Source organism: Macrobrachium nipponense, chromosome 6, assembly GCF_015104395.2.
Source record: "Macrobrachium nipponense isolate FS-2020 chromosome 6, ASM1510439v2, whole genome shotgun sequence".
Classification (NCBI taxonomy): domain Eukaryota; kingdom Metazoa; phylum Arthropoda; class Malacostraca; order Decapoda; family Palaemonidae; genus Macrobrachium; species Macrobrachium nipponense.
The window spans coordinates 83,667,088-83,693,598 of NC_061108.1; the positions used below are offsets into that span (position 1 = coordinate 83,667,088).

Consider the following 26,511-nt stretch of genomic DNA (forward strand, 5'->3'; position numbering starts at 1 on the left):
ACTTTAAAGCCTATACCTGGCGAGGAATTCTCTCCTCCTCCTTTGATCCTACTATCTGCTAAACTCTTGATAATAAAATATCGAGGCCGCTTAGCAGGATTCTCATTTTTAGCAAGGAAAACTAGAGGTAATGAACAAATTGCCTTTCCTCCAGAGAACCCAATCCTTTTGTTCATTGCCTGTGATTCACTGACACTCTTAGCTGTAGCTAAGGATACCAGAAAGAGGGTCTTTTTAGTCAGATTCCTACATTTAACGCATCATGACTATCATAAACACCCACTTACCTTACAGACTCAATACAATTTGTCTCTGTCCTTCTTGGATGACATCCTAAATACTATTGACAAAAACCACTAAAAGCCGAACCCAAAACGCAGAAAACAATTTAATCATCAACAACAATAAACAACACTCTCAATACATATTTGCAGACTGAATGGTAAACAATCAAAGCATAAACCACCTGAAAAGGATGGGTCAAATTGTAGATAGTTCAAACTTAATACATAATCCTACCAATCTTAGTTTTCACCCTCTATTGCCTGACACAGGAATTACAGCTATTATAATAGAGGTAAGATCCCTTCAAAATGATATTGTTATGATACAATAAAGTTTTATACATACTTACCTGGCAGGTATATATATAGCTTATCCTCTTGACGCACTGGCTGAATTTCAAAACTCGCGGCAACCGCTAGTACACTGGTAGTTCAGGTGATGGCCACCCCATTCCCGTGGCGCTGGTACTTGGAACTATTCCTGTTTTCCTCAGATTTTCTCTGAACCCTGTCTCCTGAGGGGAGGAGGGTGGGAATTTAATTATATATACCTGCCAGGTAAGTATGCATAAAACTTTATTGTATCATAACAATATCATTTTTATGCATGACACTTACCTGGCAGGTATATATATAGCTGATTGACACATTTGGAGGTGGGTCATAGACAGCAACATCGTCATAATTCAAAAATTAACTAATTTTTAAAATTACTATTAGGTTCCTTACCTGCTAAGGTAGCTGACTTCGTAGGTCCTGCCTCTTAGCCTGCTAAACCTTAGTAGCTCTCAACTAGGATGTGACCTGTTTGTTGAGAAAGCTAACAACAAGGGTCTGACAACTGGACATGACCAATCTGCTGACAGAGAACCCTAGCCCTCATTTACCACGGGCATTCATGCTAGGAAAATTAGTCACCTGAACCACACACATACTATAATAAAACACTACACCAAAAAACTGAGCCGGTATTAACCTTCTCAGACAACCATAAAAAACACTATAACCTAATTAAAATAAAAACCTAGCATGTTATTAGGTTATGGGGTGGAAACTCCTTTGCCCAGTACTGTACCTGAGGATACGTACGGGCCTAACGTTTGACAATTATCAAAAGTTGTCTTCACGTCTCTAAGGTAATGAGAGGCAAACACCGAGTTTGTCCTCCAAAACGTCGAATCTATAATGTCCTTGAGGGCTAAATTTTTTCTGAATGCTAAGGACGTAGCTACTGCTCTCACCTCATGAGCTTTAACCTTAATCAAACCGAACCATTCTTCCTGACAAAGTAAATGAGCTTCTTTAATGACTTCTCTTACAAAGAAAGCCGTCGCATTTTTAGACATAGGTCTAGTAGGATCTTTAACAGAACACCACAGAGAACATGAAGTCCCCCTAATGCTTCTTGTTCTTTCTACGTAAAACCGTAAAGCTCTTACTGGGCAAAGAACCCTTTCTTGTTCTTGACCTACTAGATCAGCCAGTCCTTCAATCTCAAATGATCTTGGCCACGGATGCGAAGGATTCTCATTCTTGGCTAAGAACTCCTGTTGAAAAGAACAAACTGCTTTGTTGTGCTTCCAACCTACTTGCTTGTCAATAGCTTGCAGCTCGCTAATCCTTTTAGCTGTAGCTAAGGCTACTAAGAAAATAGTCTTCTTCATTAGTTCTCGCAAAGACGCACTGCCCATAGGTTCAAACCTATCCGTTTCCAAGAACTTGAGAACGACATCCAAATTCCAAGAAGGAGTTCTGCAATGTCGATCCTTCTTTGTATAAAAAGATCTGAGAAGATCTCTAAGATCTGCGTCGTTGGACAGATCTAAACCTCTGTGCCTAAACACTGCAGACAACATACATTTATAACCTTTAATTGTCTGATTAGCCAAACCCAGTTCCTTCTTCAGATACAGAAGGAAATCTGCAATTTGTGTCACAGAGGTACTGGATGAAGAAATCTTCCGATTCTTACACCATTTGCGGAAGTTCTCCCACTTCGACTGGTACACTTTGATAGTTGATGGCCTTCGTGCTCTTGCAACTGCCTTAGCTGCTTCTCTAGAAAACCCCCTCGCTCTGATAAGTCTTTCGATAGTCTGAACGCAGTCAGACCCAGAGCGAGGGTGTTCTTGTGGAACCTGTCGAAGTGGGGTTGTTTGAGAAGATCTACTCTCGTGGGTAGACTTCTCGGAGAATCTACTGTCCATTCCAGGTACCTATGTGAACCACGTTTTGGGACTCGGCCAGTATGGGGCTATCAGAGTCAGCCTTGTTCCTCGACTTTCTCTGAATTTCTTCATTACCCTTCCTAAAATCTTGAACGGGGGAAATGCGTACGCGTCTAGACCCGTCCAATCTAGTAGGAAGGCATCGACTGCGACTGCAAGAGGGTCCGGGATTGGAGAACAATAGTTCGGTAACCTCTTCGTCGCTGCGGTAGCGAAAAGATCCACTACTGGTGCGCCCCAGAGCTTCCACAGTCTCTGGCATACTTGAAGATGCAACATCCACTCCGTGGAAAGCACTTGTCCGTCCCTGCTCAACAGGTCCGCTCTGACGTTCTTCTCTCCTTGAATGAACCTGGTGAGCAGGGTGACGTTTTCTCTCTCCGACCACAGAAGAATCTCCTTCGCCAAGTTGCAAAGGGACAACGAGTGGGGTTCCTCCCTTGTTTTCGTGTATATATGCCAGAGCTGTGGTATTGTCCGCGTTGATCTGCACCACTTTGCCGCTGATCCACGGTCTGAACGCTTTCAGAGCCAAGAAGATCGCCATCAGTTCCTTCCTGTTTATGTGCCAAGCTTTCTCTTCTTCGTTCCAAAGGCCACTGACTCCTCCCGAGGGCCCAGCGTCGCTCCCCAGCCTGCGTCTGACGCGTCGGAAAATAATATATCCGGTCTGGGTTCCTCTGCTGGAGTGACGTACCCTCTGACAACCTCCCCGGAACTAGCCACCACTTTAATTCCTCCTTTATCTTTGAAGGAATTGGAAACCGGAAGGAATCTGGTTGCGATCTTCTTGGCCAGACTTCGTTCAGAAAGAACTGAAAGGGCCTCATGTGAAGTCTCCCTAGGGAAATGAACCGCTCTAACGAAGAGAGTGTCCCCAGCAGGCTCATCCACTCTCTCGCCGAGCATTGGTCTTTCAATAGGAATTCTTGCACCTTCCGAAGGCACATGGTTTGCCTTTCGGGTGACGGAAAAGCCCGAAAAGTCACTGAGGATATCAGAATCCCCAAATAAACTAGCTCCTGAGAGGGGATCAACCGTGACTTTTTCAGGTTTACCATCAGACCCAGCTGCTGAGTTAAATCCAATGTGATGTTCGTGTCCTCCAGACATTGCTGTTTTGATTGTGCTCTTATGAGCCAATCGTCGAGGTAGAGAGAGACTCTGACTCCTAACAAATGAAGCCACTTCGCCACATTCGACATCATTCTTGTAAAAATTTGAGGAGCCGTGCACAGACCGAAGCATAGGGCTTTGAATTGATAAATCCTGTCCTGGATCACGAATCTCAAATATTTCCTGGACCTTGGATGAATCGGAATATGGAAATACGCATCCTGAAGGTCCAGCGTTACCATCCAGTCCCCTGGTCGTACCGCTGCCAGCACTGAATCGTTCGTCTCCATCGTAAACATGTTATTGTTATAATACAATTAAGTTTGTTCATACTTACCTGGCAGATATATATATAGCTGTATTCTCCGAAGTCCGACAGAATTTCAAAATTCGCGGCACACGCAGTGGGCGGCCAGGTGGTGGTACCCATTCCCGCCGCTGGGAGGCGGATATCAGGAACTATTCCCATTTTCTATTCATATTTTATCAGTGCCACTGTCTCCTGAGGGGAGGTGGGTGGGCACTTTAATTATATATATCTGCCAGGTAAGTATGAACAAACTTAATTGTATTATAACAATAACATTTTGTTCATGAAACTTACCTGACAGATATATATATAGCTGAATCCCACCTTCGGATGGTGGGAAGAGACAGAATAGGATTTTTTGGGAAACTAAATTAAGTTGATGATATACATCTTGGTTCCTCACCTGTTAGCATAGCCGACTTCGTGATTACTGTCACTAAAGTCTGCTTCTGCGTTACTAGAGTTGCCAGCGAGGTAGAGACCTGTAATGCTGGTGCGCTCTAGATGATCTGTCAACGGGGGCGTGACCACAATGTGACTAGACCATATGACCATACTTCTGAGGGCAACGAAGCTAAAACCACCACCTGACCTAACCTATTAAAGTTAGTTCCATAACTTCTAGGCTAAAGAAAAGGAACGCGCCTCAAGCGACCAACCCTTCAAAGTTAAAAGCACACCTATCCCTTTTCTATAGGATAGGATTCGTGTTGCTTGCTGCCCCCAATAATATATCTACGGATATGTATGGTCCTAGCGACTTACAGATCTCAAATGTCGTCTTCACATTCCGTCGCGAGTGTGAAGCGAACACAGAGTTGCTTCGCTAAAGCGTGGCACTCAGGATGTTACTGAGTGTCATGCTCTGTTGAAATGCTTCCGAGGCCGCGCCCTCACCTCTTGAGCATTCATATTAAGAAAAAATCTCAAATCTTTATGCAAACATAATGAATGAGACTTCTTAAAAGAACTCCTTGACTATAATGCCAGGGTGTTCTTGGACATGAACCAGTCTGGTCTTTTACGGAACACCGCAGATTGTCCGTTGACCTCGACTTACTATAGTTTTTATTAAGATAAAACTTGAGAGACCCGACAGGGCACAGGACTCTCTAATGCCTTTGCCCAATAATTTGTGCCATACCCTTGGTCTCCAAACCTTCGGGTCAAGGGTTAGACAGGTTTTCGTTCTTATCAAGAACGGAAGGCTTAGAGGACAGACCGCATTATGTCCTTTAAAGCTAAAACCTCTGATGATAGCTAAAAGCTCACTAACCCTCTTTGCCGTGGCTAGAGCGGTTAGAATGTTAGCCTTTCTGGTCACGTGTATTAAGTTCGCAGAAAGGATAGGTTCGAAATGCTTTTGGCATAGAAACTCAGACTACGTCTAAGTTCCATGCCGGAACCTGCGATCCAGAGAATTTCAAGATCTCCCCAGACCTCAAAGATCGTGAAGCTTTGTTGTTTGACAGAACCGAATCTCTGAGCCTAGAGGCCGTCAACAACCTATTTGCATATTCTACAATAGTTAGGACGTTCTAATCTTATCTCGTACTTCATACGGAAAGATAGAACCATAAAGAAATTCACAGAGGTCGAGTTGGAGGAACAGTCATTTCATTCACTATCCAGAAACGGCCCGCTCCGATTGAACACTGAAAATAGGCAGCACTGCTTTGCCTTGGCCAAGAGACTGCCATTAATCTTGAAGATCTTATCACTTCTCGATAGTCTGAACGCCTTCAGACTCAGAGAGGAGAGATATTAGATACTTCACTAAGTGACGAAGTTAGATTACAACCGATTCTCTCGGGAAGGGTCTTTGGACAATTCTCTGAATTACCTGACCTCTGTGAATCCAACCTCTTAGAGGCCAACATGTGGCGACTAAAGCTTATCCTCTAGGATCATGAATAAGAAAAACAACTTAACAACTTAAGAGGAAGCTCCTTCGTCTTCAAAATTACGAAAAAACTTAACGAAAGGACGCCCTCAGTCTCTCCTCACTTTCGAAATACTTCTAAGTGAGGATTACTCAGACGTCAGTAGTTGTTGCCTTCGATCGAGAAGACCCGCACGGACGTGTACTAGTTTAACGAACCTCTTGAGGACCGTTACGTTCCGTGCCTAAGCCCATAACCAATTCTCTGTTCTTGAGCTATGAAAGAGCTGAGAAATTATCCGAGATGATTTGGGCCACTCGATCCAAACTCACCCTTCGAGGAACTGGAGAGCCGACCAATTTGGCTTCCAATTCTTTCAGACAATGTGCCAGAACATCTGTTCCCCTCTTTTTGGGGGGGGGGGGCGGATGTCTGGCACCCTCTCGCTATCACCCGAGGTGATCCTCAAGCCGTTGAGAGAAAATTAGAATTATTACAAGATCTTTGATGTTATTCCAATTTCTTCGTGAGAAAAATTGTAGAGGTCTGAATTGCTGTTTATTCAGGGAAAACAAGCTTCTCCAGCGAGGAATGGTCCCCAGCAAACTCATCCATTCCCTCACTCAGCCTGCTTCCTTCCCTAAATAAGGCTGCACTTTGCATAAGCAGGAGAGCATTATTATAGTGCTATGCCGCGGTAGATTCGTACAGAGTTCTGTTACCGTGCGGTAAACCCGCACCGAACAAGTATAAGAGATATCTTGTTGAAATTTTCTAAGTAAACGGAAGGCATGTTCATTCATGATTACTAGAAATTTCCTCAACCCGAGGCTAAAAAATCCATGATTGTAGGGCAGAGAGACGCAACCAAACGCGCATGACACCGAGCTAGCCGGTACTGCGTAGATCACATCACAGTAACAGCAGCCTTGTTCATCGTCTCGCACTATCTGCCTGAGTTGCCAGCTACTCCTTTTACGAAGGGATAGGTATGAAATTATCGAGCAAAAGGAAACTCTCCAGCAGGCATATTTAAACGAAACAAAATTCGCTAAATACAGAATCTGAGTTGGTGTTGTCGTAACAATACCTGAATAGTTATTCTTACTCCGAAAACTCTTGGAAGGTTGAAGGGAGTGTCAAATAAATACATTAGAACAACAGTTCTTTCGGCTTCTATCCGCAGAGGTAAATACTATATGCGTATATGACTTGACCCATGCGTTAGCAAAATGACGCAAAGATAAACTACGTAAGTATTGTAGTAATTTGAACATCGAATTCTCTACTACATCTTTCCTCGACGAGGAAGAGAGAAGAAAAGGAAAACGACTGTCCACGTTCTAATGAATGAGACTGTTTAAAAGAAACTCCTTGACTCTTTGCCAAGAAAAGGGAAGTAATATTCAAATAGAGATCATCAGAGAGAACCGAGGATCGAAAAGGACCGTTCAATGTTCTTATGATATTGGACATAAGACTTCCTGGATCTAGTCTACAAGTCTTTTTCTTACTCCCGGATGAGCCTCTGAAAATGAATGAGAGCTCTTCGAAATTTGTAAATGAGTTTATCCGCTTAAACGATAAAAACGTTAAAATCTATGTCAATGAGAACTACCCCATTTATGAGGGGTCCCCCACTTAAATGACAAAACGTTTAGTATCTTGACAATGGGGAAAACGTCCTTACTAGACAAAACTATTAGCACTTTGCTAATAGGGGAAAACCCTTTAACATGACCGAAAGTCACCCAGGAATCCGAGTATATAATCTTCCCGATTCTCAGAGAAATCGATGAAGAGGAAAGAGGGATCGAAGAAAAAATTCGGGTATGTCTCTCCGCTAACTCCGAATCCTTTTTAAAAATTTCTGTAAAGGAATGTCCTGTGGAGAGTCCTGAAAAAACCTCCTCTTGACGAGCGTTTATAAAGCGTCAAGCGTCCTAAGAAACGTCCTGAACAGCAAATAAAACGCCTTCTACAAGTCTTTTCTCTCGCAAAGCGTCCTGCCGAGCTTCCACCGAAGCGTCCTGGCGAATGTGCACAAAAGCGTCCTCAAAAGCGTCCTGGAAAGCGTCCTGCTGAGCGTCCTCAACTGCTGAGCGTGCTTAGCTACGAGCGTGTCTGAGCAGAGAACACCAAGTCTTCTGAACGACGTTTCAGAGAGGAACTCGTTGAGCGCCTTGATGCATGCAAGGCCCGCCAAGAGGCGTCCTGGCGAGCGACCTTGCCAAACATCTCAATGTTATGACGAACCGCGTTTTGCGTATGACGTTGAATATTTTTAAGGGACGTCCTCATGCGAGTCTCCATGGAGAGCCGCACGCTGCTCCTGAAGAGTGTGAACACTAAAGGAAGACGTATGGCTTTCGTCTTCCGCAAGGTGCTTGCCGAAGCGTCCTGGAGAATGTCTCTACTTATAGGACGTCGAGCACCTCCAAAAGCTTCCTCACTTCTAAATTGCCCTTCTTATGCCGACCAGAGACATAAGTTGTTTGACTGTGCAAAGAAGCTTGCCGGCCGTCAAACTTATCAGCTTGCTTTTCGAAGTAAGCGAACGTTACATAACGTATACGGAGCGCATGAGGAGAGAAGACGAATACTGAGTTGCTCCTCCAAAAGGTGGAATCAAGAATGTCCTTGATTACCAAATTCTTTTGGAATGCTAGCGAGGTTGAAACAGCTCTAACTTCATGAGCGTTCACTCGCAGGAGGCTCAAATCACTCTTCTGGCAAGATGAATGAACCTCCTTAATAATGTACAAGTGATATATACATGAGCGTTCATATACATGAGCGTTCACTCGCAGGAGGCTCAAATCGCTCTTCTGGCAAGGATGAATGAGCCTCTTTAATAATGTATAAATGATGTATACATGAGCGTTCACTCTCAGGGGGCTCAAATCACTCTTCTGGCAAGATGAATGAGCCTCCTTAATATGTATAAATGAAGTATACATGAGCGGTCACTCGCAGGAGGCTCAAATCACTCTTCTGGAAAGATGAATGAGCCTCCTTAATAATGTATAAATGATATATACATGAGCGTTCACTCGCAGGAGGCTCAAATCACTCTTCTGGCAAGATGAATGAGCTCCTTAAATGTCCCTTAGAAAAAGAGCCAGTGCATTCTTCTAAAAGGGTAAATGTGGTCTCTTTCTCCTCATCCTCTCGTGACGAGAGAGAGGAACGTGAAGCGTCCTCTTCTCTAAAGCTTCTTTAGGGGGCGCGAGTCCTTCCGAGAGCCCCAACCCCTGTGTGGGGAGGATGCCTCGGAGGCCGAGAAACAACCCTTGAAGCTTCGTGCACGTGCTCGATCTTCGGCAGCCTGGGAAGCTACAACAGGACCTGCCGAAAGGAAGCCAGATCAGCATGAAAAGCCCGTAACCCTCCTTCGGCTTTTGACATGCCCTCTCCCTGGTTTCTGGGAGTCCGACAGAGGTCTAGGCCTAGAGGCGTTATGGGGCCGATCTGACGTTCCCTCCTAACGAGAGAGAGGACGTGAAGCGTCCTCTTCTCTAAAGCTTCTTAGAGGGCGCGAGTCCTTCCGAGAGCTCCAACCCTTGCGCGGGAGGACGCCTCGGAGGACGAGAAGCAATCCTTCAAGATTCGTGCGCGTGCACGATCTTTAGCAGCCTGGGAAGCGTCAACAGGTTCTGCCGAAGGGACGCCAGATCGGTGGGGAGCCCCGTAACCCCTCTTGCGGCTTTCGACATGCCCCTCTCCTGAGTCCTGGGAGTCCGACAGAGGTCCAGGCCTAGAGGCATTATGGGGCCGATCTGACGCCCCCTCCACAACACAAGGGGCACTACACTTCACAACACTAATTGGAGAGCGAGCACTTTAGTCTAAGATTACTTGATGTAATCCTCTAGCAGACACTTCTTCTAGGCCCGTAAGCCATACCACAGGGTTAGGCAAAATAAAATCTACAGGAGGTTAGAAGGTTCATTATTTCTAGCTTCTGTTTACTGTGGAGGAAAACTCCTGATTCTAACACGCTCTAAAATGCGTACATGAATCCTACTTCTTCCGTAATCAGTCACACATTACACTAATTACATTGAACTTATGCAAAGAAAACATGTAAACGCCATATACACTAAGCGAGTGTCTACCGAAAGTTCCGGTAGCTTCACCATCCCCCATGCAGACAACAAAGTCTGAAACTAGGCTAACTAGCCTCAGACATCAAATGCAATGAAAAATTTACGATAGCGTATGCCTAGCCACAAATCCAAGTCAATAATCGTAAGAATAATTAGGATACTTAAGTGGCTAATGAAGTTTCAAAATCCTAGGCGGAGGTCTGTAAACAGTTGTTTACCGACCGGCGACAGAAAAAATATGAATAGAAAATGGAATAGTTCCTGTTATCATCGCGCCAGCGGCGGGAATGGGTACCACCACCCTGGCCGCCCACTGCGTGTGCCGCGAATTTTGAAATTCTGTCGGACTTCGGAGAATACAGCTATATATATATCTGTCAGGTAAGTTTCATGAACAAATTGGTCTTTTCTACGAACAAGTTTAGCTGACTTACGTCCAGTACTGGCCTCCAACCTCCTGATGACTTCGGTACTAGAAAAAGACGGTTGTAAAAACCTGGGGATTCGTGATCCAGAACCGGTTCTATGGCTCCCTTTTCTAACATGCTGACAACTTGATGCCAAAGAGCCTCTCTCTTCTCTAAATCGATGTAATGAGCCCCTAGGGCTCTCGGAGCTGTAGCGAGAGGTGGTTTCTTTAGAAAGGGGATCTTGTATCCTTCCTTCGCTACCCTTACAGACCAAGGATCCGCTCCTTTGCTTTGCCAGACTTCCCAGAAGTCTAAAAGTCTGGCCCCAACACACGTCTGGAGGACTTCTGAATCATTGCTTGGTTGAGGTTTTCGAACCTCTTTTGGCTGGAACTCTTTTCCCTCTAAAGGCTGGTCGGGAAAAAGTCCTACCCCGAAAGGGCTGCTGTGATGTTCTTGTATCCTTTGGAGTCTTCTTCATTACGTTAGAAGGTAAATACTTCCTTACAGAAGACGTCAGTAGATCCTGAGTAGCCTTCTGAGTGAGGGAGAGCGAGATGTCCTTAATGATATCCTGAGGAAAGAGCTGTCCTGAAAGAGGAGAGAACATCAACTCCGACTTTTGCGCGTTCGAGACTCCTTTCGCAGCGAACGAGCACAAAAGATGTCTTTTCTTCAAAACGCCTGCTGTAAAAAGTGAAGCCAGTTCATTAGCTCCATCTCTCAAGGCTTTATCCATACAGGACATGATACTTCTCGGTAACTCGGATTCTGAAGAATCTTCCATCTCTGAAGTCCGAGCCAGAGCCCCCAACGACCAGTCAAGAAAATTAAAAACCTCAAAAGTCCGATAGATACCTTTGAGTAAATGGTCGAACTCTGACGAAGTCCACCACACTTTGGCTGAATGTAAAGCATGCCTACGGGAGCTGTCCACTATGTTGGAAAAGTCTCCCTGGGAGGAGGCAGGAACTCCCAGGCCAAGACTTTCCCCCGTAGTGTACCAAACACCAGACTTAGAAGCCAACTTGGCCGGAGGAAACGCAAAAGAAGTCTTCCCCGACTCTCTCTTCTCCTTCAACCACTCATTCACACGTTGAAGGGCTTTCTTGGCTGAAATAGACAAAGTCATTTTCAAAAAAGACGATTTCTTGGTTGTCTTCGTCTTCGAAAATTGAGACAAAGGCGATGGCGGGCCTGAAGGTTGAAAATCTCCTTCAAACAAAGAAAGGAGGCACTCTGTAAGTCTCTTGTAGTCCGAGGAAGGAGCTTCCACATTCTTGTCCTCTTCCGCACTCTCCACAAATTCTTCCTCCTGCGAAGAAATATCTTGAAAACCAAGATCCTGATGACTCTCCAAAGCGGGATCCTTATGCAGAGCCTGCTTAGAGAGCGAATGCGGAGCTGTCTCCTTGTAAAACTCCTCTCTTCCTTGTCGAGAAAAAGTTTCCACATGCTGCCGCCTGCGTCCTCCTGAACGTATGCGTCCACCATGCGTCCATCACTCTTCCTCTTGCGTCCTGCGTCCTGCACTGCTTCGTCCTTCTTAAGGGATGCACTGCGTCCTGGCTTGCGCTGCACGTCCTGCGTCCTCTTGGAGGACTTAACCGGGAGAGACGAGTCCTTACATCTAACCGAAGGTTGTTCGGGCTTCTCCCGTGATTTGACAATCACTGCTAATCTCTCCTGCATGTTCCCGCAGAACTTCCTTCGTCTCCGCTTCCTTACAAGACTATACCTGATGAGAGGAGTCGAGGACGCACCGGGCTAACACGGAGGAGAGGCGAACGATCTGCGGTCTACGCAGTGGAGTTCCTCTAATCGGAGAAACACCTCTCACCGCACCGCTAGTTATTTCCAACGGACGAGAAATCCTCTTCCTTTTGATAGGGATAGCTTCTTCATCCTCCGATGAAAAAATCTCAGGGCTACTCCACCCTTCTTGGTCAACAGCCCTTTCATCCTGTGATGAGGACGGAAAGTATGACCTCTTGAGAGGCCGCGATACTTCCGCAAAACGCCTACTCCTTCCTGACGCCGAACTATCCGATGAATAACGGCACTTCCCAGTATCGTCTTTTCCATGGCGTACTGCTGCAGCCTGGGACGCAACAGGACTGCCTGAAGGGACGACTGATCGCGAGTAAACCCCTCTCGCCTCCCTTCGACTGTCGACATGCCTTCTCCCTTGGGTCTGGGAGCTTGACAGAGGTCTAGGTCTAGGAGCACGAGAGGGACGATCAGGCGCCCCCTCCACAACACTGTCACTAAACACTTCCACTTTGTCCGTTAATCGTTTAATTTGATCTCCCATGGATGCAAGGGTAGCGAACACTTTCACAATTTGTGGATCAGTAGTATCCTCAGATACAGCAACAGGCGCAGGAGAAACCTGAGGGGATGGTGCTACATCTACATGTGAATGAGCTGGAGAAGACACATGCAAAGATTCATTCATAGGCTTACTCGAAGACCCCGATCTCTCACTCCTAGAGACAGATCTTCTCACCCGATCTTTTTCTAATCTCTCAACATACTTCATAAGAGCCTTCCACTCTTTCTCATTCAGACACTGACATTCATTGCACCTACAAACTCCCAACACTTCTTACAAATAGTATGTGGATCTACCGATGATTTCGGCAGTCTCACCTTACACCCTTCTTTCACACAAACTCTAAACATACTTCCTGAATCAGACATACTAAATCAAAATCCAAACCAATTGCGATTGCCAAGCTAACTTCGTGAATACGATACCAATGTCCAAAAAGTCAGTCAACGAGCAGGAAATTCTATCAGAGAACCAACAACGATGTTGCCGGTTCGGCTGGCAGAGAAAATCTGAGGAAAACGGGAATAGTTCCAAGTACCAGCGCCACGGGAACGGGGTGGCCATCAACTGAACTACCAGTGTACTAGCGGTTGCCACGAGTTTTGAAATTCTGCCAGTGAGTCAAGAGGATAAGCTATATATATACCTGCCAGGTAAGTGTCATGCATAAAAACTGAAAATTAATAATTGACAGTAGCTGAACTAACCTCGTAAGCTTCCGATACTTCAGTAAACTTCTTCTGTGAAGAAGGATCACCTTTATTTACATCTGGATGATATTTCTTTGCTAACTGATAGTATGCCTTTTTAATTTCCTTTGCAGATGCATTACGAGGGACACCTAATACGTCATAGTAATCACGGCTTAACGATGATGATGTGTGGAAGTGAGAAGTAGTTGATCTCAAATTTTCTGAAAGTGTAAATAAGGTAGTTATTTGAACCAAGAATACATCTAATTCAGTAACAGTGCTGCCACTATATTTACCTATCTTATTACAAGCAACTCTTCCAATACAATGATATGAAAACTTCACTGCTACCCTCTGACCAATTATTATGGGATGAAGGCATAAAATTCTTTTACTCCTAATTCATACTGTATATAATGTAATAATTTTGTCAAGCTAAAGAGACTTCTGTCTATGCATAGAGGGTATTATTTTGTTAATTAGTAGTACCAGTAATACCTTTCTTATTTACACCATAACATACTTAAGTATATCTTAGTTTTACCAGATCACTGAGCTGCTTAATAGCTCCCCCTAGGGCTGGCCTGAAGGATTAAATATTTTTACATGGCTAGAAACCAATTGGTTACCTAGCAACAGGACCTACAGCTTATTGTGGGATCCGAACCACATTATATTGAGAAATCAATTTCTATCACCAGAAATAAATTCCTCTGGTTCCGTGTTGGCCTAGCCGAGAATCGAACTTTGGACCACCGGATTGGTAGCCGAGTGCAAAATCCACTCGTCCAACGAGGAAGTAGCATAACATACTGTACCATACTAACCTCACTAAGCTGTTATTAAAATTACATACATATCCGAACAAATCATTACCTACATTATTTTCTAAAATACTGTACATACTGTAGTTACATTATATATGGTACTATACACAGTACTGTCTAATTACTTTGTGGTTAAATTAAGATTTATTATAATTTTTGAAAATGACATTCTTATAATAAAAATGATAAATATTTTAATCAATTTATAAAAATATCCATGATATCCAGATATACGTACAAACACACAGGAATTACACACACTGAAACAGAAAAAAAAGCAGGATAAAGGGATACCAAAGGCATTGTGGGAGATCTCACAGACCGCACGGTCAAGCACACATGCCTTTAATACACAATTTTTTATTAATTTTACCGGTTCTCCAGCTGACGCGTGAAGATTTATCCTAACGTTAAGACCATAAATTTGTTTTATATATGAAGTTTCATACACAGGCAGCCCCCAGTTTATGACGGGGGTTCCGTTCTTGACGCGTCTCAAACCGAAAATTGTCGAAAATTGTCAAACATCCTAAGAAAAATTTAATATCAATGCTTTGGGTGCAATAGAAATTATGTAAACTGCATTTTTATAGCATTTTCATTAATAAAAAACCTTCAAATATTGATTATTTGGCCTTTTTGGAGTCATATTTCTTCAATCAGTTTGGCTTCGTAAGCGCCATAACCCTGGAACATACGTCATAAACCTGGAAATAATTTCTAATTAATATAATTGAAAAGTATTGTAACATCGGAATGTCGTAAGCTGAAACTGTCATAAGCTGGAGAGTGCCTGTATTTATATATACTAACCCAGTAATTACATAGCTAATAGTTGCACTCACTCAGCGGCTAACATTTTTAAATTCGTGGGTTGTTATAATTTTTGGGTAGGTGACATGCCAAGTCGGGAAATAGAGGAACTACTTTGCAAAGAGCTTCAATGTGTTTATGCCCTCCTGTCCATGCGAGGGGAGGAGGAAGGCAAGGCGAAGAGATAATATGAATAATATGAAGGAAGGTTTCCTTCCTATGTTTCCTCACCAAAAATCACACCAACTGCGGAAAACGGACCCAAGGTACTGATCATAAACTGTTTCAACATCCACGTAAGTAATGGAAAGTGAATACCAACTTGCATTTTCAAAAGGTCGATTAAAAGATAGATGAGAGGGATAAATTACGTTTGAACACCAAAGAAGTGACGACTGCCCTTATTTTATAAGCTTCAACATTGCAAGAGGGAAAAGCCTCATCTCCAACTAAGTAATGGGCTTCAAAGATAAGGTCTCTGAGGAAGAATGCCAGGACATTTTTAAACAGAGGGCATGAAGGTTTCTTGACTGAACACCAAAGACAGCTTGAAGATCCACGAATTCCCTCCTTTCTGTGAAAATAATATTTAAGTACCCTCACTGGACACAGAGCTCGCTCCTCTTCATCTGGACCCAATATATCAGTCAGACTTTTAATTATAAAAGAACAAGGCAATGGCTTAGATGGTGTCACATTCTTGGCCAAGAATCCCATGGAAAAAGAACAAACTTCATTCCCCTTGGAAAAACCAACTCTCTTATCCAATGCATGAATTTCACTGGCCCGTTTCATTGTTGCAAGGCAACCAGAGAAAGGGTCTTTCTAGTTAGGTCACTTAAAAAAAATTAACTGCATGGTCTCAAAACAAGGACCGGACAACCATCTTAGCACTATGTGTAAGTTCCACAAGACCAGAGTTACCTCCTATTTGGTGGTATCAAAGGAGTTAATGGGGTCCGACAAATCCATTCCTCTGTAGCAAAGGACAGAGATTAACATGGCCCTATACCCCTTTATAGTAGAAGTGGAAAGAATATAGCAGAACATCTGCTATTTCTGTTACAAAGGTCTGAATAGAGGAGATATTGTGCCTTCTACACCAAGCCCAAAAATACAGCCACTTGGCCTCATAGACTTTGTGTGACGATTGTCATCTAAACTTGGAGACAGCTTCTGAAGCTGCTCTTGAAAAGCCCTTCTTTGTACGTAATTTTCTGACAGTTTGTTACCAGTCAGGGCTAGAGTACAAAATCCTTGATGAAACTGCCCGAAGTGTTGTTGTCCGAGTAGCTGCTGCTTTTAAAGCAGGAACCCTAAGAAATCCACCACCAGATGGAGGAGGTCCTGAAACTGCTCCTTCACTGGCCAAAATGGGGCTGTCAAAATCACCGAAACGTTTTGGTAAGACCGAACTTGTTTATTACTTGCCTCACCAGTTCTTTGTTCAACCAGTCCTGTAACATGACATCTGTATCCAACGATAGAGGACCCGGGACTGGCAAACAGAACAATGGGAGACAATGGTTTCTGGAAGTAGCAAAAAGATCCAGTATTGGTTTTCCCCAGTTTCCAAAGTCTAAGCAGACCAGAGGGTGTAGGGTCCTTATCTAGGACATTCTTCTCATCCCAGCTGACCATCTGAAAAAATTGCAGAGGTCTCATATGTAGCCTGCCTAGGGAGATGAACAGATATATGGAAGACTAGGTGCCCAGACAACACATCCAATTGTTGGCTGAGCAGTCACCAAGAGCCAAGATTTCATTTTCCTGTCTTCAGGCAAGACTATTCTCTTTGGGAATGGAAAAGCACAGAAATTCAGAATCTATCTTCATCCCTAAATAATGAATCTCCTGAGGAGTAGTCAGCAGGGATTTCTATACAGTGATGAGAAGGCTAAAGTCCTGGGCCAGGAAAAGGATTCTCCATGGTCCTTTGTGAGAGGACCAAGAACTCTGGTGAAAACTTTGGGGGCTGACGATAGACCAAAACACAAGGCACACAACTGGAATGCCCAGCCCTCAAAAACAAACCTCAGTTTTCATACACCTCTCTTTTCGTACGTTTCGGTTTCAGCAGACTTTTTTTCTATGAAATTTTGTCTCAGTTATCGTACGTTTCCTAGGTTTTCGTACACTCGGAAACATTCCATCCACATATCGGACTCCAAAACAAAGTATCTCATCTTCTTTCGTGATCCATTCTGCTTTTGTATTTGTTGTTTTTGTGCTTTTTTTATTCGAGTGCAACTGCTAAATAAGCCATGGGGCTAAAGAAAGTTTGAAGGCGAGAAACACTATAGAATTCAAGAAACAACTTGTAGCAAAGTGTTGGAGGAAGTTACATGCTGATCTCAGTGAGAAAACACCTACGTCAAGCAGAGGCTGGTTTGAAAAATTCAGAAAACGAATGGGCATACTTCAGGGATTGAGGACATGTTTGCAAAGTGGAATGATGTAAAAATGAAGTTTTTATTGTAAAACTAATATTGTAATACCTACCTGAACACCTGAATAAGCCCTGGTCACTTACCAGCCCGAACCATCATTTATTAAAAATTTACCAAATCTTTGGTTAAAATAAACGATCAGTGTTGCCAATCTCCTGGCAAACACCCTCGTTACCTAGTTACCAGCCCACCGCTGGTAGCCCTGCCTCACGGGCCGGTCACACCTGCCCTCTCACGTCAATCATAACTCAATAACTCTGTATGAGAGGGGAGGAGGGTGGGAATCATTCAGGTGTTCAGGTAGGTATTACAATATTAGTTTTACAATAAAAACTTCATATTGCAATACACCCCCTGAACACCTGAATAAGCCCGATTAACAACATTAATTTGGAGGTGGGGAATCAAATCTACCCGGCCCTCCACTGTACCAGTTGTCAGTCAATATAATTGAGTACGCGGGTCAGTCTCAAGTTCATTTGTCACTCGTCCAAACTAATCTCCCATGTGTGGCCTTCTAGGCCTCCCATATGTGGAGGGAAAAACTCCCTGCACCTCTACCCTAAGGTCAAAACTCATTGAGTGCGGGAGGGATACAAACCTGTTTCCTCTCAGCTGGCTATGTGCCTCACCTGAGTAGAGGAAAAACTGAAGACCTCCCATGTGGCTCTCGGCCTCTCATGTATGGAGGGAATCTGAAGACCTCCCATGTGGCTCTCGGCCTCTCATGTATGGAGGGAATCTGAAGACCTCCCATGTGGCTCTCGGCCTCTCATGTATGGAGGGAATCTGAAGACCTCCCATGTGGCTCTCGGCCTCTCATGTATGGAGGGAAACTGAAGACCTCCCATGTGGCCTTAGGCCTCTCATGTACGGAGGAGACAACCATGTCCATTGGTGCGTCTGCGACGGTGCCGTCGATCGTAGTGATGTCCTCTCTTGTAGTGTTGTACCTGCCTGTCTGTACTCTGCCTGGTTGGCACTTGGAAGAATACCCTCAGATAGACCCAGACATGTTCTTTCCTATCTGTCCTAATACTTAAAATCCTCTCGTGATATATCATATCATGAATACCTTATACATATTCCTAATATTCGCACCCTACTCTAATACTAACTCAGACAGCAAGATTGTTGGGTTTAAAAATAGAATTTAGGCCAAAGGCCGAGTATTGGGATCTATGAGGTAAGTCAGCGCTGAAGAGAAATTGACAAAGTTTGAAAAGGTGTGACAGGAAGAAAAACCTCTGTTGCACAATGAGTCCAGTGTTAGGAGAGAGTGGAAAATAGGATGAGAGAATATGAAATCAGAAAAGTAGAGAGAGAGAGAGAGAGAGAGAGAGAGAGAGAGAGAGAGAGAGAGAGATACAATCGTCTAGGAGAGAGAATATAAAATCAGGGAAGAGAGAGAGAGAGAGAGAGAGAGAGAGAGAGAGAGAGAGAGAGAGAGAGAGAGAGAGAGAGAGAGAGAGAGAGAGAGAGAAATTACAATTGTCTAACATCTCCACCTCCGTAAATTGCATCCTCTTCTAAGTTAAAAGGGTATTATCTTAACGATAATATACTCGTAAACTCCGTACAGCTATGAACAACCGAACGAGAACTTGTTGCTAATGCGATCGACTCCTATAACAACATCACTTTATTGTATTGATCAGCATGTGACAGTAATCGAATCCGATAGCAACATCCGTTATTGTATTCATCCGCGTGCGACGGTAATTACTGTATTCATGTTATAAATGCAGCTGAAGCTAATAAGGCAAAATTACGTGCATCAGCAACCTGGACAGAAGTCCCGAGCTTTTGTATGAATTCAAACGCAGCCGTGGTAAAAGAAACTAATAGCATGAAAGAGCTCATTACTGTTGTTTTCACACAGACAAAGGATTAATAAAGTATATAAAGTGTAAGGTTCGTAATACCTATGAAAACGAGTGAAAAACGAACGGAATCCTAAATTTAACGCCATCTAGCCCGAGGGAAAAACTAGCTTCCAATGAGACGTATCAGTCAAATTTTGGTCTTAAATTACATCGTAAGACGAACAGTATGACTTCGTTCCATAAGTTAAGTATCCAGATATTCATTAATATGCTAACTAGGGACAAAAACATTAGCCGAGACCAAGTGATATGGTTGAATTTGGAGCCAAGGAAAAAAAAAAAAAAAAAACAGACTAGCCGGCATCCTTGTCTGTCTAAGCCACACCTCCTTACAATAGTGCTGTTTGACGACAAGCTAGTGTAATTGTAATTTAATTGAAAAGTAATAAAATGAAGTTTTTATTGTAAAACTAATATTGTAATACCTACCTGAACACCTGAATAAGCCCTGGTCACTTACCAGCCCGAACCATCATTTATTAAAAATTTACCAAATCTTTGGTTAAAATAAACGATCAGTGTTGCCAATCTCCTGGCAAACACCCTCGTTACCTAGTTACCAGCCCACCGCTGATAGCCCTGCCTCACGGGCCGGTCACACCTGCCCTCTCACGTCAATCATAACTCAATAACTCTGTATGAGAGGGGAGGAGGGTGGGAATCATTCAGGTGTTCAGGTAGGTATTACAATATTAGTTTTACAATAAAAACTTCATATTGCAATACACCCCCTGAACACCTGAATAAGCCCGATTAACAACATTAATTTGGAGGTGGGGAATCAAATCTACTAGGCCCTCCACTGTACCATTGTCAGTCAATATAATTGAGTACGCGGGTCAGTCTCAAGTTCATTTGTCACCCGTCCAAACTAATCTCCCATGTTTGGCCTTCTAGGCCTCCCATATGTGGAGGGAAAAACTCCCTGCACCTCTACTCTAAGGTCAAAACTCATTGAGTGCGGGAGGGATACAAACCTGTTTCCTCTCAGCTGGCTATGTGCCTCACCTGAGTAGAGGAAAAACTGAAGACCTCCCATGTGGCTCTCGGCCTCTCATGTATGGACGGAATCTGAAGACCTCCCATGTCTTCTCATGTATGGAGGGAATCTGAAGACCTCCCATGTGGCTCTCGGCCTCTCATGTATGGAGGGAAACTGAAGACCTCCCATGTGGCCTTAGGCCTCTCATGTACGGAGGAGACAAACCATGTCCATCGGTGCGTCTGCGACGGTGTGTCGTCGATCGTAGTGATGTCCTCTCTTGTAGTGTTGTACCTGCCTGTCTGTACTCTGCCTGGTTGGCACTTGGAAGAATACCCTCAGATAGACCCAGACATGTTCTTTCCTATCTGTCCTAATACTTAAAATCCTCTCGTGATATATCATATCATGAATACCTTATACATATTCCTAATATTCGCTCCATACTCTAATACTAACTCAGACAGCAAGATTGTTGGGTTTAAAAATAGAATTTAGGCCAAAGGCCAAGTATTGGGACCTATGAGGTCAGTCAGCGCTGAAGGGAAATTGACAAAGTTTGAAAAGGTGTGACAGGAAGAAAAACCTCTGTTGCACAATGAGTCCAGTGTTAGGAGAGCGTGGAAAATAGGATGAGAGAATATGAATCAGAAAAGTAGAGAGAGAGAGAGAGAGAGAGAGAGAGAGAGAGAGAGAGAGAGAGAGAGAGAGAGAGAGAGAGAGAATCGTCTAAGATAAAGAGAGAATATAAAATCAGGGAAGTGAGAGAGAGAGAGAGAGAGAGAGAGAGAGAGAGAGAGAGAGAGAGAGAGAGAGAGAGAGAGAGAGAGAGAGAAATTACAATCGTCTAACATCTCCACCTCCGTAAATTGCACCCTCTTCTAAGTTAAAAGGGTATTATCTTAACGATAATATACTCGTATAACTCCGAACGAGAACTTCTTGTTAATGCGATCGACTCCTATAACAACATCACTTTATTGTATTGATCAGCGTATGACAGTAATCGAATCCGATAGCAACATCCGTTATTGTATTCATCCGCGTGCGACGGTAATTACTGTATTCATGTTATAAATGCAGCTGAAGCTAATAAGGCAAAATTACGTGCATCAGCAACCTGGACAGAAGTCCCGAGCTTTTGTATGAATTCAAACGCAGCCGTGGTAAAAGAAACTAATAGCATGAAAGAGCTCATTACTGTTTTTTTTTTTTTTTTTTTTTTACACAGACAAAGGATTAATAAAGTATATAAAGTGTAAGGTTCGTAATACCTATGAAAACGAGTGAAAAACGAACGGAATCCTAAATTTAACGCCATCTAACCCGATGGAAAACTAGCTTCCAATGAGACGTATCAGTCAAATTTTGGACTTAAATTACATCGTAAGACGAACAGTATGACTTCGTTCCATAAGTTAAGTATCCAGATATTCATTAATATGCTAACTAGGGACAAAAAACATTAACCGAGACCAAGTGATATGGTTGAATCTGGAGCCAAGGAAAAAAACAAAAACAGACTAGCCGGCACCTTGTCTGTCTAAGCCACACCTCCTTACAATAGTGCTGTTTGACAACAAGCTAGTGTAATTGTAATTTAATTGAAAAGTAATAAAATAATATTTAAAGGTAATTAAATTAACTTTATTAGGCCTAATATTAATTTCAGTTGTCATTGTAATTTGATAATACGACTGGTAATAATTTGTAACTGTAAATTGACATTAAGCGCAATGTAATTACTGACGGCAATAGTCGGTTAAACGTATGAAGACGTCATACATACGAATTCCTTATATCTGCCATCTGATTATATGCCCCAAGATAAGATACCTCATTAACTATGTTAAATGTCAACATAGTTGAACACACGTCTCCTTCAAGACGTTTGTACAACTTGGCATAAGTGAGAGTGTTGTTACGTTAGTCATTTTAGGCAATCAGGAGAGAATGAGATGGATACGGCGACGCAAACCCGTATTCGTCATCCGCTGAATCCAGCGTAAATGACTGCCGAGTTAAGTGTTTATACTACGCTAATATGATGATACATATAATACAATTATAATGCTTTAGTCGGACAGAATCCGATCTTCATTCTGTTCGATTACATTCATATTAATTATCCTCCGATCGGATTCTCGTTCGTTTTCAATTACACCTGTACTGAATTATCAGAAGTCAGAATGCCTTGAGCCTACAGCGTTAGCCCAATAATTAAAAATAACTATCGATATGCCGTACTGCGAATACTTTAGGCTAGGCTACTGAATATGCATACGATATATCATCGTGAACACTAGGCTAACTGTAGTTAATTTTATTCGATTTCTCTCCATACTGAATATCGTAAGTCAATATGCCTTGAACGGAGAATTAGTTGATATTAACAATTATCGTATCGTATAAGTAGAGGAAAGTAACCTTAAAGACGAAGGAGCATATCTGAAAGACCAACCATGGCCTAAAAGCTTCTGATGCAAGGAACTCGAAGCAGGAAAAAGCCTAAAGATGCTCTAAGAACACTGTGCCTCTATAAACTACTACAGGCGGTCCCCGGGTTACGACGGTTCCGGCTTACGACGTTCCGAGGTTACGACGCTTTTTCTTAAATATTCAATGGAAAAATCCGTCCTGGGTTACGACGCTTGTTCCGAGGTTACGACGCTGACGCTTCCGACGCTACCGAGTTACGACGCTTTTAAAAACCGCATACTATGATAAAAATCCTTTATAGTTTAGCACAGTATATTAATAAAAATAAGTTTCTGGTTAGATTACAACAAAAATTTTGAGATTATGATGATTTTCGACACTTTTTATGTTGTCTTTTTCTATGTTTTTTAGTGACGCCTCATATGCGGAACTAGTTTCCGAGCGAATGAATAAACATAACTAGTTTACATATAACAGTCCAAAAGCGCAAATAATGAAAAAAATCATTGCTTGTTTCCAGTAATAATAACAAAACGAAGTTTCTGGTTAGATTACAACGGCAAATTCCAAGTATCCAAAGAGAGACATTATCCAGTAATTTGATCAGAGAGAGAGAGAGAGAGAGAGAGAGAGAGAGAGAGAGAGGAGAGAGAGGCGTCTTCGACGCTCCGAGTTAACGACGCTTTTAAAAAACGCATACTATGATAAAAATCCTTTATAGTTTAGCACAGTATATTAATAAAAAATAAGTTTCTGGTTTAGATTACAACAAAAATTTTTGAGATTATGATGTTTTTCAACACTTTTTATGTTGTATTTTTCTATGTTTTTTAGTGACGCCTCATATGCGGTACTAGTTTCCGAGCGAATGAATACATACTAGTTTACATATAACAGTCCAAAAAGCGCAAAATAATGAAAAAAATCATTGCTTGTTTCCAGTAATAATAACAAAACGAAGTTTCTGGTTAGATTACAACGCAAATTCCCAAGTATCCAAAGAGAGACATTATCCAGTAATTTGATCAGAGAGAGAGAGAGAGAGAGAGAGAGAGAGAGAGAGAGAGAGAGAGAGAGAGAGAGAGAGAGAGAGAGAGAGAGAGAGGCTCTTCCGACGCTCCGAGTTAAGGACAGAGAAGTGTTCGTTTCGTTAAACGGCCTCTTGACTCATGCCAGTAAATGTTTTGTTGATACGTACTAATAATATAAGCCTATTTAAAAGATACGTTTACTTTAATTAGTCTATATGATACGTAAATAGTAATCAACTGTTCTTGTAGCCCTCAATATTGGCAAAATCGAAGTATCCAAAGAGAGACATTATCCAGTACTAATTTGATCGAGAGAGAGAGAGAGAGGAGAGAGAGAGAGAGAGAGAGAGAGAGAGAGAGAGAGAGAGAGAGAGAGAGAGACGCTTTGGCAACAATGGTCTCGGGGGGTTTTATAGCTTCCTTCTGCTTGATGATCGTGGATATTGTAGAAGGATTTCGACCATACTCGTTTGCCAAATCGACGATACGAACGCCACGTTCATGCTTTGCTATAATTTCATGTTTTGCTTCCATCGAAATCATTTTCTTGGGTTTTTCTTATCACCTGCTTTGTCTTTAGCTTTGAGACCCATGGTTAATAATAAAATAGACAAAATAACACGAAAATAGGCGCAAATACAACGAACTAAACAACGACGTGTTAACATGCAGCACCAACAAACAAACAGACTGAACGCCATTTATCGGTCGCCTATACAACTAACACTCATCGCAAAATCGTATCTCAAATATTTCGTTGTATATCAAAGCTTGTATTTTCGCAAATTTTCTGTTATATCTCAAAACATTCGTATATTAGGGCAATCGTATGTCAGTTCCAATGTAATTTGATCAGAGAGAGAGGAGTAGAGAGAGAGAGAGAGAGAGAGAGAGAGAGAGAGAGAGAGAGAGAGACGCTTTGGCAACAATGGTCTCGGGGATTGACGTAACGTTTATTTTCTGAACAGATAGGACAGAGAAGTGTTTCGTTTCATTAAACGCCTCTGACTCATGGCAGGAAAATGTTTTTGTTGATACTAATATATAAGCCTATTTAAAGATACATTTACTTTAATTAGTCTATATGATACGTAAATAGTAATCAGCGTGTTCTTGTAGCCCTCAATATTTTGCATTAAAATCACTCCAGGTTGTACATAAAACTTCAAGAATGTAGTGTCACCAGAGGATTACAATAGTTTTTACCTTCAAGAACCAGCATTCTTTTATGAAAATAACTCCAGGTTGTACATAAAACTACAGGAAACGACATGTAGTGTAACCAAAGGATTACAAGTAAGGTTTTTATAACTTTTTATTAGTTTAAGACATATTTCCAAGCGTCGTTCCGGCTTACGACGATTTTCGGCTTACGACGCCTCTCAAGAACGGAACCCCCGTCGTAACCCGGGGACTGCCTGTACTTTTAATAGAAAACGACCCGAAGAAGCCTGCGATTCTCTTTCTAAACTAAACACATGTAGCCTACTATCCCTACTCGTCTATATCTGACCTAAGTTTTTATCATCCTGAGAACTTACACATCGAGGGAAGGGAAGGGGAATCTGCTGCCAACACTGCCTGCTCCGCGCCAGGGGGGACGGCGGATCCTGCCCTGTGGGCTTGCGGATCCCCATAACCAACCCCCCAGCACCGGTTAGGGCTGGTTCTGGAACAGGCAGGGGAGCTGGAAAAGAACGATAGTAATTTCAGTATCCCTATTGCTCGATCTATCCTCACTTAATCTTGACATAAAATCGGTAACAGAGATGTCATACTCGATGTCAGCCTACTCTCAGTCTCTTAAAGAGCACTGTCTCTAAGTCTTTATCTTGATCTACGTTAGTCTCTTCCTGCCTACACTTACTTCTTAATACAAGACCTTTCCTAAGTTTGAAATACCCTAACATCTGGTCCAAAGACCACTCCTGACATTCCAAACATCTGGTCTTTACATTATATTGAACAGGCCTACAATTTACGCATAAGGAATGACTATCGTGTCATAGGGTACTCATCCTTTTCTTGCATTGTTGGCAAAAGACGATACGTTGTTGAACTTCCGCTCGTCCGTTTTCTGTGATGTCGTGGCCGAGAATGCAGTAGCCTTGTGTCGTAGCTTGTGTTGTTTCTTCCTTTGCAGAATCAATGTCTGATGACAAGGTATTAAGAGCAATCCAACATTATTCTAAAAGGGATGCCTAATTCGTCACACAAAATCAATCAAAGAAATCAAAGGGTGGCAAATGAGGCCGGGCAAGACCAAAAGGAGTTCGCTGTGGATACATCTGTACTCCACCGCGAACGATAAGTGATTGACGTGAGAGGGCAGGTGTGACCGTACCGTGAGGCAGGGCTATCAGCGGTGGAGGCTGGTAAACTAGGTAACGAGGGTGTTTGCCAGGAGATTGGCAACACTGATCGTTTATTTTTTAACCAAAGATTTGGTAAATTTTTAATAAATGATGGTTCGGGCTGGTAAGTGACCAGGGCTTATTCAGGTGTTCAGGGGGTGTATTGCAATATGTTATTGTTATAATACAATTAAGTTTGTTCATACTTACCTGGCAGATATATATAGCTGTATTTTTCCGAAGCCCGACAGAATTTCAAAAACTCGCGGCACACGCAGTGGGCGGCCAGGTGGTAGTGTACCCATTCCCGCTGCTGGGAGGCGGATATCAGGAACCATTCCCATTTTCTATTCATATTTTCT

The 26,511-nt window shown here is 42.7% G+C and overlaps 1 protein-coding gene across 3 annotated transcripts in view; it reads right to left on the reverse strand.

Annotated features, from left to right (window-relative positions):
* LOC135216361 (protein tumorous imaginal discs, mitochondrial-like) overlaps positions 1-26,511 on the reverse strand; it is a 162,677-nt gene that overhangs the window by 116,186 nt on the left and 19,980 nt on the right. For all 3 annotated transcript variants that reach the window (XM_064251603.1, XM_064251604.1, XM_064251605.1), the window contains exon 2: positions 13,383-13,588. In XM_064251603.1, coding sequence (XP_064107673.1) covers positions 13,383-13,588 — 206 coding nt within the window. The remainder of the gene's footprint in view (positions 1-13,382; positions 13,589-26,511) is intronic.